The sequence below is a fragment of the Psammomys obesus genome, unplaced genomic scaffold, assembly GCF_907164565.1.
Source record: "Psammomys obesus unplaced genomic scaffold, mPsaObe1.curated_primary_1811, whole genome shotgun sequence".
NCBI classification, from domain to species: Eukaryota; Metazoa; Chordata; class Mammalia; order Rodentia; family Muridae; genus Psammomys; species Psammomys obesus.
This window is the reverse complement of record NW_026590062.1, coordinates 29,311,797-29,326,920: the sequence shown is the minus strand read 5'-3', so window position 1 is coordinate 29,326,920 and position 15,124 is coordinate 29,311,797. Positions and strand designations below refer to the sequence as shown.

Here is a 15,124-nt window from a genome sequence, read left to right as displayed (position 1 = left end):
CCGTAGATCTTGCTTTCACTGTTCTTTTCTCAGTGCTGGAGACTGAACCCCTGATATCACACATATTACACAAATGCTCTACCATTGAGCTACATTCCTGTGTAGCTGTATGTTGACAATGTAGTTACTTGTGCAAACAATTTTGGGGAAGTTCCCTTTTTCCCCTTTTCAATTAGCCTGTTCCCCTCACCACCCAGACAACTACTTTTGCTCTTCTGTTACTATTGATTAATTTTGCCTATTTTCTCACTTGCTCTTTCTCTCTGACTTTCTCTACTTCTCTCCTTTATGGAGTGCCCCTCCTTTCTCTCCCTTCCCCTTTTGTAATAGACTTTTTTCCCCTATATTAAAAAAATTGCCTATTCTATAACTTCATATAAAGAGTCTTATACAATAAGGGCTACTTGGGTTTGCCTATTTTGTTCATCATGGTAATTTTGAGGCTCACCTGTTTTAGTGTTAGTAGCTTGTTCCTTTTCATTACTGAGTAATATCCCATCACTTATAGGTAGCGGTGCTACTGTTGCTGGCATTTATGTTGTTTTCAGTTTTTAGTCATGATGAATAAAAATACAATGAACATCCTGTTTTTCTTTCTGTCCTGCTAAGGACAGTACCCAGGCTTTGCACCTTTCTGTTTTCCTTAGCTCAGAACATAGTCCAGCGTCTTTTGTGTGGATTTGGGCAAGGTATTAGTTGAGGCTCTCTAGAGGAATAAAACTGATGACTAAATGAATATATATATATATTCTAATATACATAATATAATTATTTTTATATATTATAAATAAATTATACATACACATTTATATATATATTATGGCTTACAGGCTGTGATCTGGATGGATAGTTAAATAATGACTATCTCCCTGTGGAAAACCCAAGAATCTTCTAGTTCAGTTTACAAGGCTGGGTATCTCTGCTGGTTTTTGGTCTCGTTGGAATCCTGAAGAAGTAGGTTCTAATACCAGCGAAGGAATACCTGAGGAGTAGAGTGGATGAACCAGCCAGCAAGAGTGAGGACCAACAGCCAGAAAGTCCTTTCATGTGCATTTATGTGGGCTGCCATCAGAAGGTGTGGCCTAGATTTAGGGTGGGTTTTTTTCTATCTCAGATAACTCAATCAAGAAAATCTCTCACAGGTGTGCCGGATACTTAGGTTACTCCAGATACAGTTAAGTTGACAGCCAAGTGCATGCTTTGTCAGCTTGATCACGTCTCCTTATGTCATGCTTAATTTCCAAATGAAAACAGTAACTGGGACATAGTTCCACCTAACATGATATAACCGTTCCACACACAACCAAAAATGATTTATGTATTTTAGAACTGGTGGCAGTATCATTTGATGCATACTTAGTCTTTAAGTGTCTCAAAACAAATATGATAACCACTAATATCTCAAATGATGGTACATTACATTATAAAGAAATAGAGATGCACAAATACTTTATGACATGTATATACATATGTATACAGGACAGACATATATCATTACAATCCATGATTCTGCAACTGGTCATATAACCTTAACTGTTATTTATTTAAAATTTCCTTCCTTTACAACCCATTTTATATTTCCTCCTCCCTCAGCAAACAGCAGGTTTTGCTGCTTTTCCTAGAGGAATGATCCATACCTTCATTCCTGAAGGGTCTGTGTACTTTGTCATCCTGCCTGGATTGGGTAGTTTCCACTGACTGTAATCGCAGACCTGGTAGCACCAAGACACACCCTAAAGGATCTCCTGCATTCCACTTCTTATCTCACTGTGGAGAAGCAATCCGGTTTTTCCTTAGTAATCTGGATCAATCACTCCCTCCTAACACTGTTTTTTTTTTTTTTTTTTTTTTTTTTTTTTTTTTTTTTTTCTTTTTTTTTCAATCTTAGCTTTTTTGTTTAAGGGCATCAGAAGCCCAAAGTAGCCAGGAGAAGGCTGAGCTTTCAATGGAATGTTTTGTTTTTTTTTTTTTTGTGTGTGTGTGTGTGTGTGTGTGTGTGTGTGTGTGTGTGTGTGTCTTTAGGCAGGCTCACTCCCCATTCTGGAACAAACAAACAAACAAAAAACACATCTAGGCCAGCAGAACTTAAGGCTGTAAGAACAGGAAGCAAAAAATTTCCTAGTGAGTCACTAGGGGTGATAGTAGGTGGAACCATTCCATTTTCATCCTTGATTACTGGACCTGTGAATCCTGGCTATGTGAAGAAACTATACCACCTGTTGGACATTGATACTAAGTATATCCTGCCTTCTGGAGAACCTTGCATCATCACTCCAGGTTACTGTTAGCCAATAGCACTGTAACTGTGCCTTCCAAAGGCCATTCCGCCATTCTGTCTCACCAGGTGCTTCAGGATGGTGGGAACATGTCAGGCCAGTGGATTCCGCGAGCATAGGTACACTATCATAGTTTTCTGCTATAAAGTAAGTTCCTGGGTCAGAAGCAATCTGTATGAAACTGTGGATAACTATGGATAAGGCATTCTATAAGTCCATGGATGGTAGTTTTCCGAGGAGCATTGCATACAAGAAAGGCAAATCCATAAACAGAATAAATATTGATTTCAGTAAGGGACAAAGTGTGTCCTTTTCATAAACAAGTGGTCCAATGTAGTTAATATGCCACTACTGTCTGGTCACCCTGGGGAAGTGTGTGCTGTAGGGCCTCAGTATTGGTCTCTGGTATTGGCAGATCTGGCACTCAGCAGCTGACTTTCTCCCTCTCTTTTTTTTCCGTTGCATCATAAAAAATTTTAATACACTGTGTTTAATTCAAATGACTGTACAATATATACCAATTTTTCTGCTCATTGTAAGTGTATCAGTTAATTTGTTTCCTTTTCCCTTTTTACCTACTTATTATTTATAAATATTATATATATATATATATATATATATATATATATATATATATATATATATTTACAGTGCTGGGAATTGAACTTTGGGCCTTGTGCATGCTAGGAGAGTGCTTTACCACTGAACTGTATCCCAATCTTCTTTTTATTTTGAAATAAAATGTCACTAAGTTGCCAGTGTTGGCTCTGAAATCAACTCTGTAGCCTGTACAGCCTTGAACTTGCCATTCTTCTGCTTTAGTTTCCTGAGTAGGTGAGATTATGGGGCTGCCACATCTGGCATGACATGCACCCTACCCCGCCCCCCCCTTTTTTTCCTATGGTATGAGGAATAAAACTTGGGGCCTTCCAAAGCTATCTCTCACCGAGCTGCATCTCCAGTGCCAACTCCTATGTGTGTTTTTTGAGACAGGGTCTCACTATGTTTATAGAATACCTACTGGCCTAAAGCTTTCGGTGTAGCCTGGTTTTAAACATGGAGTTATCCCCCTGCCTCTGCCTCCAGATTAAGGAATGTACTACTATGGTGGGCCCTTTTAGTTCAGTCTTATTATTTGTGAGTTTTCTAGTTATTCTTATTTTCCCTTTTTTGGTTATTATTAAACTTTTATTTTATCTGTATGGATGTTTTGCCTACATGTATGTATGCCCATGAAATGTGTGCTTTGTGCCTGATGAGGCCAGAAAAGGGTGACAGATCCCTTTGAACTGGAATTACTGATGGTTGTGAGCTGCCAGTGGGTGCTGGAAATTGAACCTAGGTCCTCTGGAAATAACAGCCTGATGCTGACTCATCTCTAGCCCCCTCCAGTGTTCTCTGTCTCTGTCCATCTGTCCATCTGTCCCCCCTTTCTGTCTCTGTCTCTGTCTTCGTCTGTCTGTCTGTCTCATTTTTTTGAGACAGTGTGTGTGTGTGTCTGTGTGTCTGTGTGTCTGTGTGTGTGGCATTGACTGGCCTGAGACTTGCTGTGGCAGTCCAGGTCTGGCTCACAATTTGAGAACCTCTTGTCTCATAGCCTGTTGAGTGTTGGAATTAACAGTTGTGTGACATAATGACTGCTTCATATCACTGTTAGATTTGTGTGTGTGTATAGGTGTATGGTGTATGCATGTCATATAAGGGTAGAAGGTAGAGGACAATTTGCAAGAGTTGCTTCTCATCCTTCACAATGTAGGTCTCTGGGCTAGAATTCAGGTGTTCAGGCTTAGCTGCAAACATTTTTTACCTGCTGAGCCATTTCACCAGTCCCTCAATATTTTGGTGGTGTGTGATTATTTTGATACATGATTTTATGTGACCTAGGCTAGAATTACAATTTTGTTTCATTATATTATCATTTCAGTCCTTTGAGTCTTGTGATATCTACAAAGACTAGCTGTATGGCCTAGAGTGTGGTCTATTTTGGTGAATATTACAGCTTGGTTTTGAACTCTTTAATTCGAGAGAGAGAGAGAGAGAGAGAGAGAGAGAGAGAGAGAGAGAGAATGTGTGGGTGCATATGTGGAGACCAGAGGTAGATAGTAAGTATCTTTCTCTCTCTCTCCATCTTATCTTTAAAAACAGAGTCTCTCACTGAACCTGTGGCTTATCATTTTGACTAGGCTGATCAGCAAACCCCCAGGATCCTCATGTCTCTGTCTTTCAGTGTTGGGAATCCAGAGGTGGGCCACAACACACAGCTTTTACATAGTTTCTCTCCTGTGCTTAATATTTTATGTATTTGTGTGTGTGTGTGTGTGTGTGTGTGTGTGTCTGTCTGTCTGTATAAACACGTACCATTGTGAGAATGTGGGAATTGGGAATTGGTTCTGTCCCACTACTCTAGGGGTTCCGGATATTGACCTCAGGTTGTCAGGCTTGCAAGCAAGGGTCTTAACCGACTGAGCCATCTTCCCAGGTCTTGGTTCTGAGGACCCGGGCCGTCGTTCTGAGGACCAGGCCGTCACGTGTGCAGCACTTGACTCAGAGTCTTCTCCCTGGTCTCATCCCATACTATTGTGAATGGAAACCTCAGGCTGCAGTTGTTGAATGTAGCATTTTATTTATTTATTTTGTTTGTTTGCTTATTTATTTATTTGGACAGGGCTGCTCTGTGTAGGCTGTCATGGACTTGCAGACTAGGCTGGCCTCTAACTTACATTGACCGCCTGCCTCTGTGCTGAGTGCTGGGATTATAGGCGTGAGCCACCGTGCCTGGCTTGAATGTAGCATTTTATAAATACCAATTATCTCCATTTGTTTAATTACTGTAAAGATATGATTCATATACTATGAAATAATTTTAAAATAAACAGATGAGTTTATAGTGTTGTACTCACAGGGTTGAATAGCTGTCATTGCAGTATAATTTTAAAACATTTTTATCAATTTAAAATGAAACTTTATAGCTGTTAGCAGTCACTTTCCACCTGCCCTGCATCACCAACTATCCTTTGGAAACTGAAATCTACTTTTTCATTTTGCCTCTGTGAATTCTTATTCTGATATATCATGAGCTCAATCATGTAATTTTTGGCCTTTGTGAACCTTAGTTCTTTCAGAGAGCAAAATGATTTAAAAATTCATTCATGTCATATCAAGTTATCAGTGTTTCATTCCTTCTTATGTTTGAATACATTTTAGAATGTGGATTTATTTTGTTTATCCAGCTATGTGAGTTATTTTCACTCTGGCTATTATGAATAGTAGTATTGTAAGCATCCATGTGTAAGTTTTTGTGTTGCCATATGTTTGTTTCTTTTAGGAAAGTCTCATAGGATAATTTTATGTTACTTTGTGAACAAAAATTCCTAGAAAGAAGCTGACAACAAAGGCTGACTGACTCACTAGAACTATAATCATGTGGACATGATGGAATGTTGCCAAGCCAACTTATCTTGGGCTATCTTTAACACCCTTAATTGCCATTTATTACCTTCCTCTGTGTGACCTAATATCTCCGTGACCGTTAGGTAAATCTTTTGGAATGTACAAACAGATCCCTGCAGATAACATCTGAGGCCTATAGTTGAGACTTCCCCAGCTTTTCTGATGTTTCTACCAATGAATTCAGAAAGTGTCTTGATTTAGGATTTTCTTTCTTCTGTTACTATAAAACTTCATTCAACTGTTACCACATTGGAACATGGTTTTTAGGGAAACTATTCTTGGGTATAATCGTTTCATATTTGGCCTCTTTGAGGTGAAAGCTCCTGTCTTCCTTTTCTCTGCCTTTTCCTCTGCCTCTTTCAGAAACCGCTATCCTGTTTTCCAGTGTGGCTGCATCATTACACATTTCCAAAAACAATGTCTGAGGGTTCCAGCTTCTTCCCGGTCCTGTTAATACTTGTGCTTGAAGCACATCCTACGCACTCAGCCAAGCTTACAGCATTCGTTCCTGGCAGTCTACTGCCCAGGCAGAGGTGGTTGCTGTGGGCCTTCCCTTGTCTTCCTTTAAGCATGTCCACAGCAATCTCAGGAACATTCTGGATGTTCCCAAGCCCTCTGTGAACATTTATTTCTCACACTTTTCCTTTTATGTTTTTGGTTAACTTGTTTGTTTCAACTGCTTCAGGCAGCTGGAATGTTAAACAATTGCAGCTGGTTGTTTTTGACAGATACTCTTTGGGAAATTCTTAGCATGGGGCAAGCTCAGGATCAGGTCAAATAATGGGAAGCTTTGAGGTTTTGAAGGAACTGTCAGTAAGCTGAAATGACAGCAGTTCTCTGAAGAGAAGCTCTGAAAGAGCACCAGTTCTTCTCACTTTTCTAGGGGGCTGCCTGGCGCTTGAGTTCAGTGCTTGAGGGTTGTTTCTCTTCAGAATTGCGAGGAAAGTGGGGGGAGGCAGAGAGGAGTAGTTTCATTGTTTGATTTCTATTGCTCTGATAAAGATCATACTAAAGCAGCTTGGAAAGGAAAGGGTTTATTTCAGCCCAAAGGGAGGCAGCATAAGGACTCAAGCAGGGCAGGGCTCTGGGGAACACAGCAGAAGCTATCAAGCAAGGCTGCTTATCAGCCCTCTCCTCCTGGTTTGTTTAGTTTGCTTTCTTATACAACCTAGGACTACCTGCTTAGGGTGCACCCAGCCCCCACAAGCTGGGCCCTTCCACATCAATCATTAATCAAGAAAATGACCTACCAACTTGCCTACAGGTGTTTTCTCAGTTGAGTTTCTTCTTCCTAGATGACTCTAGCTTGTGTCAAGCTGACAAAAACCTAACCTGCACAGTTAAGTAAAAACACAAAAGGTAGCTGCCCTTCATGCATCTCAGCTACTCTTCCAAAGCTGTTTATGTGTTTTCTTCAGATTTGAAGAGCTGTGATCTAATTATATAAAGATGAGTCAGTTTTACAGTCTGAACATATTTACTCATTAAAACATTTAGCTGGGTGTGGTGGCCCATGCCTATAATCCTAGTACTCCAGAGGCCTGGCCATGAACAACAGAGCAGCCTAGGCTACACAGCACGACCTGTCTCAAAGAAACAAATGTGGCAATTGCCATGTCAATACTGAATACAGAATACTGAACATGTTATTAGTTCAGTATTCTGTACAAAAAGATAATGAGACAAATGTTCATTTATGGAGTTGCTTTGTCAGTCAGGCCACATACCCTGTAAGGAAATTCCTAGCAAGGCCTCATTTATTTGTGAGAAATGGTGCAATGTTTTAGATACACACATCACTCTTCTACCCATCTAGTGTGGTCAGCCTTCCACTTCTTTGGTAATTTCTTTCTACCATAAATGTATGTTTAGGGCTGGAGAGATGGTGGTTCAGGGGTTAAGAGTCCTTATTGACCCACACTAGGCCTGTAACTCCAGCTTCTGGAGATCTGGCACCCTTTCCTGGCCTCTGGGGACACTTGAACATTTGTACGTGTGCCCCCTCCTCACTTCTCACCCCCACTGTAAATAAGAATAAAAATCTTTAAAAATATGTATGTTCAGATTTCAGATTCTCAGAGCCAAAATTTACCCTCCTCATACACCAGGTGTTGGAGCAGTACTCAGGCCATCTAGATGATTGATTTTGCCCTTCTGTGGGTGGATTTTCTGATAGCCCTTGCCCATCATCATATCTGGGATTAGATGAGCTTCCATAGCCTCCTCTGCATTTGGCTGAGACAGTTTTGCTGCATAAACCACATTCTGCCAGAAGAATTCTGTTGTCAAAGATAGTCTCCAACGGTATTGACTGGTCTGGCCACCCATTCTCAAAGAGCCAATTGAAACAGCCAACTTAAAATGGAAAACATGGAAAGGAGACTTATTCAGTGTGGCTGCTTGGAAAGAGGGACAAAGAGATCCAGCCAGCTCTCCAAATTGTCTTCAGCGTCTGGGAGTGAGATTAAGATTTGCACATCTATGTTGTTACAATCAAGGTGTCTGCTATTCCCTCTCATCCTGTAAACTGGTTTAAAAAGCTGTTGGAACTGAGTGAAATCTTTCTTGGAGAAAAATCCTTTGTTTGTCTAGCTCCTTTCCTTCTCCCAGCATGAGATTCCTGGAGAAATTCCTATTTCTTTGGGGTTCTTTGCTCAATAGTCTGATAGTCAGAGTGAGAAACACAAGTGTCTCTTTAGAAGATCTTTATTTATTTATGCCTGTTACAGTATTGGCCTCAAACTCTCTGCAGCTAAAGATGAATTATCACTCCTTATCTTCTTGCCTCTACCTCTCAAGTGGTAGTGCTGTGATTATAGGTGTGGGTAACCATTCCTGGCTCTTACTCATTTTTAAAAATAATTCATGTTGCCAGGCATGGTGGTATACACCTGTAGAGGCAGAGGCGGGTGGGTGGATATCTGTGTTTGAGGCCTGCCTGGTTTATAGAGTAAGTTCTAGGACAACCAGGGCTACACAGAGAAAACCTACCCTGTCTTGCCCCCCCCCCAAAAAAAAGTGGCTTGATTTGTTGCCTTTGTTCTATTACTATAAAAACTCCAGGAAACTTGCTTCTGTGTTGGAACATGGAACTTGGTGTAGACTAAATCTATGTTTCTGATGTGCTCGCTCATATTTGGCTCCAGAATAAACTATTGAAGAACTAGTCTGCCTCCATTTTAGGCCTAAAAACTATCTTATAGTAAAGATAAACTAGAGTCATTCCTGTTTATGATTAACCTCTGTTTCTCAAAGATTGGACTATGTCCCGCCTGTAACCTTAACTGCAAATGGTTCAATGCTGCATGTTTCAGGAATGTCAATCATGTTTTTCCTTCAAAAAGATGTTCATAGTCATCTTGCAACCCTATGTTGGTTTCAAAATGTTATATGGCCACTGATGACTACTTTGTTATGCCTACCTTAAAACCATGTCTTTATTCAAGAGAGACTAGTGTGTGTTCTGTTTCTGTAACTTTACCTATTTTGCCTACCAAATCCTGTTTGGAAACCCCCCCACCCCTGAGCTATAAAAGCCTTGTCTTCCTCCCATGCAGTGCCGAATCCCACCTTAGGTGGTGGTAGCCCATGTACACAAATAAGCTTGCTGTAATTAATTAGTTTGGCCATGATGATTTGGGTTGGTTGTCTTTCTCTTCCCATCTTTGGGATTCACGTCATCCCTTACCGTTCTGAGCTGAGAGTTGGTTTTTGTGTCCACAGTACAGAGTAATGGGCTTTTTAGAAAATTGCATGTCCCTAAACACTTGTTTATGTTGATGATTATATTAGTTATTTTTCTGTTGCTGATATAAAACACCATGGCCACAAACAACGTATGCAACAAACTTTATTTTACCTTACAACTCCAGAGGGAGAGTACATAATGTTGGGGGAGGCATGGCTTCAGGCTATCAGAGCAGGAAGTTGCAAGTACGAAGCCTTGAGGGAACTGGAGTAGGGTAAGGCTATAAATTCTCGCTGCCTGCTCCCAGTGGTGTAGTTTACCTGAGAGGTTCTGCCTCCTAAAGATTCCATGTATGTGGAATCTTCAAACAGCGCCCACCAACTGGGAACCACGAATTCAAATTCTGGAGCCAAGGGGGGTGGGGCAGGCATTTCTTGTTTAAACCACCACAAATTTTCTCCTCCACTTTCTACCTGAACCCCCTTACCTTCCTTCTATTGGCCTCTTACCTCTCCAGGAATCTTTGTGTGTGTGTGTGTGTGCCTCAACACTTCTATTCTTTTCATTTTCCCCCTATGTTCCCTTTTAGAGTTCTTTCCTCCTTTTGTGGTTCCTCTTTTAGTTTTATGACTTATGGCACTCCAAATACGTACACATATAAACATTAAAATCTACAGTCTCTATGTGGGGGGAAAACATGCAGTGTTTGTTTCTCTGAGTCTGTTTTACTTTGCATAATATTGTTTCCAGCTGTATCCATCTTCCTGGAAATGTTACAGTATACATAATAATTTTATTTATTTATTAATAATTTTTATTTATTTATAGGTGTTTTACTTGCATATATAGATCTGTGTACCACATTTGTGAGTTACTGATGGTTGTGAGCTGCCATGTGGGCTAGGATTGAACCCAGGTCCTCGAGAAGAGTATGCAGTAGTGTTAACTGCTAAGGCATTTCTCTAGCTCCTATGCAATTGAATTCTATCCTTTTAAATATTTTATGGCTTGTAAGAAATTGCAGAAAACAAAAAAAGTGACCCAGGGCATGAGTCATTTAGTTGTTGCCAGTGATGTGTTTTGCATAACCATGCTGTTTTGCAAATCCAGGAAACTGATGTTATTATAGTACTATAGTATAGTATAGTATTGATGTATTACTCTGCTATCTTTTTTTGGTCATGCTGTCCCCTAAACTTAATCTTGGCATTTACTGATCTGTTTTTTAACTGTAATTTCTTTTTTTGCTTTAGAGTCTTAAGTAGAATAATTAAGTATCCTGTAAATAAGGCTTTTTATTGCTAAGTTAGTTACCTGGGATCTTTTTTGTTTGTTTGTTTTTTGTTTTTGCTTTTTTTTGGTTGTTTGTTTGTTTGCTATTACAAATAAGTCTGCTATTGTCATTGGTAAGGAGACAGAAAGCTCCTGAGGAGTTCATATAATCTTTTAGGGTCTTCAACTCAGGCCAAACTGAGATTTATAGCTTCATCATGGAAAAGAACTGGCTAGCTGGTGCTTAATAAAGATATTTTAATATAAGCTCAAAAATGAGGACTAAGAGAAAGAGAGGCCCCCAGAAGAAAGCAAGACTTACCCAATTGTGGATATATGCTTCCTAAAGGATAGTAGGGAAGAGTGAGATACCCAAGTGTAGGTTTGGCTTCTCAACAGAGAAGCAAAATTAATTGTCTTAACATTAGCTATATGTGTTAGTTAGGGTTTTATTGCTGTGAAGAAACACCAGACCAAGGCAACTCTTATAAAGGAAAACATTTAATTGGGACTGGTTTACAGTTCAGTCCATTTTCATCCTGGTGGGAAGCATGGCAGTGTGCAGGCAGACATGGTGCTGGGGAAGGAACTGAGAGTCTACATCTTGATCCAAAGGCAGCGAAAGAGGACTGTCTTCTGAAGGCATCCAGGAGGAGGCTCTGACTCCACACTGGGTGGAGTTTGAGCATATGAGAACCCCCACCCCCACAATGACACATGACCTCCAACAAGGCTGCACCTACTCCAACAAGGCCATCTCCCCAATGGTGCCACTCCCTATGGCCAAAAATTCAAACACATGAGTCTATGGAGGCCATACCCATTCAAACCACCATAGTGTGTATACTGTGTATGGCTTTCAGGTTATACCTCAAGTTTATCAGGAAACCTTCCCTCCCAGCCCTTTTGCTAAGTGTGATAAGTGAGGTGGCTCTAGAGATGCCTTGGATGGAATTGTGATCTGGTAGGGTGCTTTGCACAATGACTGTTGTAATTTTCTTCCCCTGTAAGTACAGCTTTTGATGAGAAGCCTCAGGCTTGCAGCAGGGATGGCAGAAGAACCTTGAATGGGTAGTGATTGTGCTGTGTAATTCTTGCTTTTCTGGTGGCAGGAGGCTTTAGCTGGAGTTCAGAGTTAGAGGCAACCCATTTCCCTGCCTTTCTACCCCTCTTCATAATGCACATGAACATTTATGTGTAGGTTTATGGGTGGGGAAGATTTCATTTTTCTAGGTGAGTATGCAGTTGTGCAGTTCTTATTCTCACTGTACTTGACTGTTTTGTCACTTGCTGAAAGAGAGGTGTTTAAACCAAATAAGATTATGTGTTTAGGGCCAAGATATAGCTCAGTAATAGGGCTCATCTTCAGTATCTGCCAGAACACCATGTGCTCTTAACCACTAAGCCATCTTGCTAGCCCAAAAATCTTTTTTTTCTAGAGAACTTTGTATTATCTCTAAAACGTTGTCTTACATGTAATTGGTAAATCAGAGGTTTAAACTAGGATGTCAGGCTTATACTCAAGTGAAGATATATTTCTTTTCATATTTGTGTTTTCTAACTTTTGCCCCCCCCCCCCTTTTTTTTTTTTTAGTGAAAATGTGCTGTTTGGAATGGGAAATCCTCTTCTTGACATCTCTGCTGTGGTAGACAAAGATTTCCTTGATAAGTAAGTATTAACCACTTCATATATACAGCACCAAACATTCCTGAAGAGAGAACTGATTAAATTGGAATTGAGCTCGTAGGATGGCTCAATGGGTAAAGACGCTCCCTGCCCAGGCTGACAACACTGGGGTCTACATGGTGGAAGGAGAAAACTAATTCCTGCAGGTTGACCTCTGACCTGTCCCCCCACGAGCATGACTTGCTCTTGTGCATGCACACACACACACACACACACACACAAACAATAAATGAGTAGATAAACACCTACCTATAACAAGACCCTACCAATAAAAAAAAACTCTGCAGAAAAAAAATTGACCATATATCACCGTCAATTGGAGGGAAACTCATAAAGTTGAAATTTTAGTTCACTGTTGTTTATTAATTAATAAATTACCACAGTTATTATGTAATAGTCATGGTGATTCATACCTGTAACCTAAGACTCAGAAGACTGAGTCAGGAGGATCATCGTAAATCTGAGGCAGGTCTGAGTTACATGATAGAATGTCTGAAACATACAAACAAAAAAGAAGCAAACACAGAACACAGTGGTGTTGGGTAACTGCATTTTCACATGCAAGAGAGTGATACTGAGTTCCTACTTCATGCTGTATAGAGAAATTAACCCAGAACGGGACAAACCCTAACCTTAGCTAAAACTATAAATATCTCAGAAAAAAAGGGGAAATCTTTGTTCTGCTTTTAGCACTAGATTATTAAATTCAATATTAGTAAAAGCATAAGCAATAGAAGAAAAAAATGAGATGGACTTTATTCAAAAAGATGAAATTTTCTGCATCAAGACATTGTCTAGAAATTGAGGTCTGGGGATGTAGCTGGATGGTGCTTGTCTAGCATGTATAAGTCTCTGGATTCAATACCAGCACATGAATGTGTATGTACATGAAAGCATATGAATGTGTTCATACACAAAATCAGGCCAACCCGTGTGGTAGGAGCAAGTCATGTAAGGGTCTGGCATTTTTAGTATTTAGATCAGTGGTTCTCAACCTTCCTAGTGCGTTGACCCTTTAATACAATTCCTCATGTTGTAGTGATCCCCAACCATAAAATTATTTACATTGCTGCTTCGTAATTATAATTTTGCTATGTTATGAATCATAATATAAATACCTGATAGATATGCAGGATATATGATATACAGCCCCAAAGGGGTCAAGACCTACAGATTGAAAAATGCTGATTCAGAAGATTTAAAAAGTTTTTATAGCTAAAATGCAAAACCAGGGTTATTGAGATGGCTCCTCAGATAAAGACTTGTCACCAAACTTGATGTCATGAGTTCTTTTCCTGGACATACGTGACAGAAGAAGACTCACTCCTCCAAGTTGTCTTCTAATCTCTCTGTCTCTGTCACTGCCTTGTCTCTGTCGGAGGCATTTCCTCAACAGAGGCTCCTTCTTCCCAAGTGACTCGAGTTTGTCTTACATTGACAAAAACTAACCAGTACATTGCTATATTCCTTTTCATTCAAGTGTAAATAGAATGTAGGTTAGTGTGTAATTGCTTCAAAACTTGTTCATTTCAGTTTTAATTAGTGTATTAAGTTGTACTGATCGACTTAAAAATTTATTGTTTTATTAATTACAGTTTATTCACTTTGTATCCCCCCTGTAGCTCCCTCTCTCATCCCCTCCCAATCCCACCCTTTCTCCTTCATCTCCTCCCATGCCCCTCCCCAAGTCCACTGATATTTGAGGTCCTCCTCACTTTTTCTCTGATCCTAGTCTATCAGTTCTCATCAGGATTGGCTGCATTGTCTTTTTCTGTAGCTTGGCAAGGCTGCTCTCCCATCAGGGGGAGCTGATCAAAGAGCTAGCCACTGAGTTCATGTCAGAGACAGTTCCTGTTCCCATTTTTAGGGAACCCACTTGTACACTGAGCTGCCATGGGTTACATCTGTGCAGGGGTTCTAGGTTATCTCCATGAATGGTCCTTGGTTGGAGTATCAGTTTCAGAAAAGACCCCTGGGCCCATATATATATATTTTCCTGCTCTCCTTGTGGAGCTCCAGTCCCCTCCAGATCTTTCTATCTCTTCCTTCTTTCATAAGATTCCCTGTACTTTGCCCAAAGTTTGGCTATGAGTCTCAGCATCTGCTTTAATACCTAGCAGGGTAGTCTTTCAGAGGCCCTCTGTGGTAGGTTCCTGTCCTGTTCCCTATTTTCTTTCTCTTCTGATGTCCATCCCATTTGCCTTTCTTAATGAGGATTGATCATTTTACCCAGGGTCCTCCTTCTTGTTTAACTTCTTTAGGTGTACAAATTTTAGTATGTTTATCCTATATTATATGTCTAATATCCACTTATAAGTGAGTATATACCATGTGTGTCTTTCTGCTTCTGGGTGACCTCACTCAGGATGATCTTTACTAGTTACCACCATTTGCTTGCAAATTTTATGATTCCTTGTTTTTAATTGTTGAGTAGTATTCCACTGTGTAAATGTACCACAATTTCTGTATCTATTCCCCAACTGAGGACATCTGTGTTGTTGCAAGCTTCTGGCTATTACAAATAAAGCTGCTACAAACCTGGTTGAGCAAATGTCCTTGTAGTATACTTGGGCATCTTGGATGTATGCCTAGGAGTGGTATAGCTGGATCTTGAGAAAGCATTGTTGCTAATTGTCTGAGAAAGTGCCAGATTGATTTCCAAAGTGGTTGTACAAGTTTACATTCCCAGCAGCAATGGAGTAGGGTTCCTCTTTCTCCACATCCTCTCCAGCATGTGTTGTCACTTGAGTT

General features: G+C 40.2%; 1 protein-coding gene across 2 annotated transcripts in view; it reads left to right on the top strand.

The window, feature by feature from the left end:
• Positions 1-15,124, top strand: part of Adk (adenosine kinase) — a 432,164-nt gene that overhangs the window by 30,736 nt on the left and 386,304 nt on the right. For both annotated transcript variants that reach the window (XM_055605919.1, XM_055605920.1), the window contains exon 2: positions 12,281-12,355. In XM_055605919.1, coding sequence (XP_055461894.1) covers positions 12,281-12,355 — 75 coding nt within the window. The remainder of the gene's footprint in view (positions 1-12,280; positions 12,356-15,124) is intronic.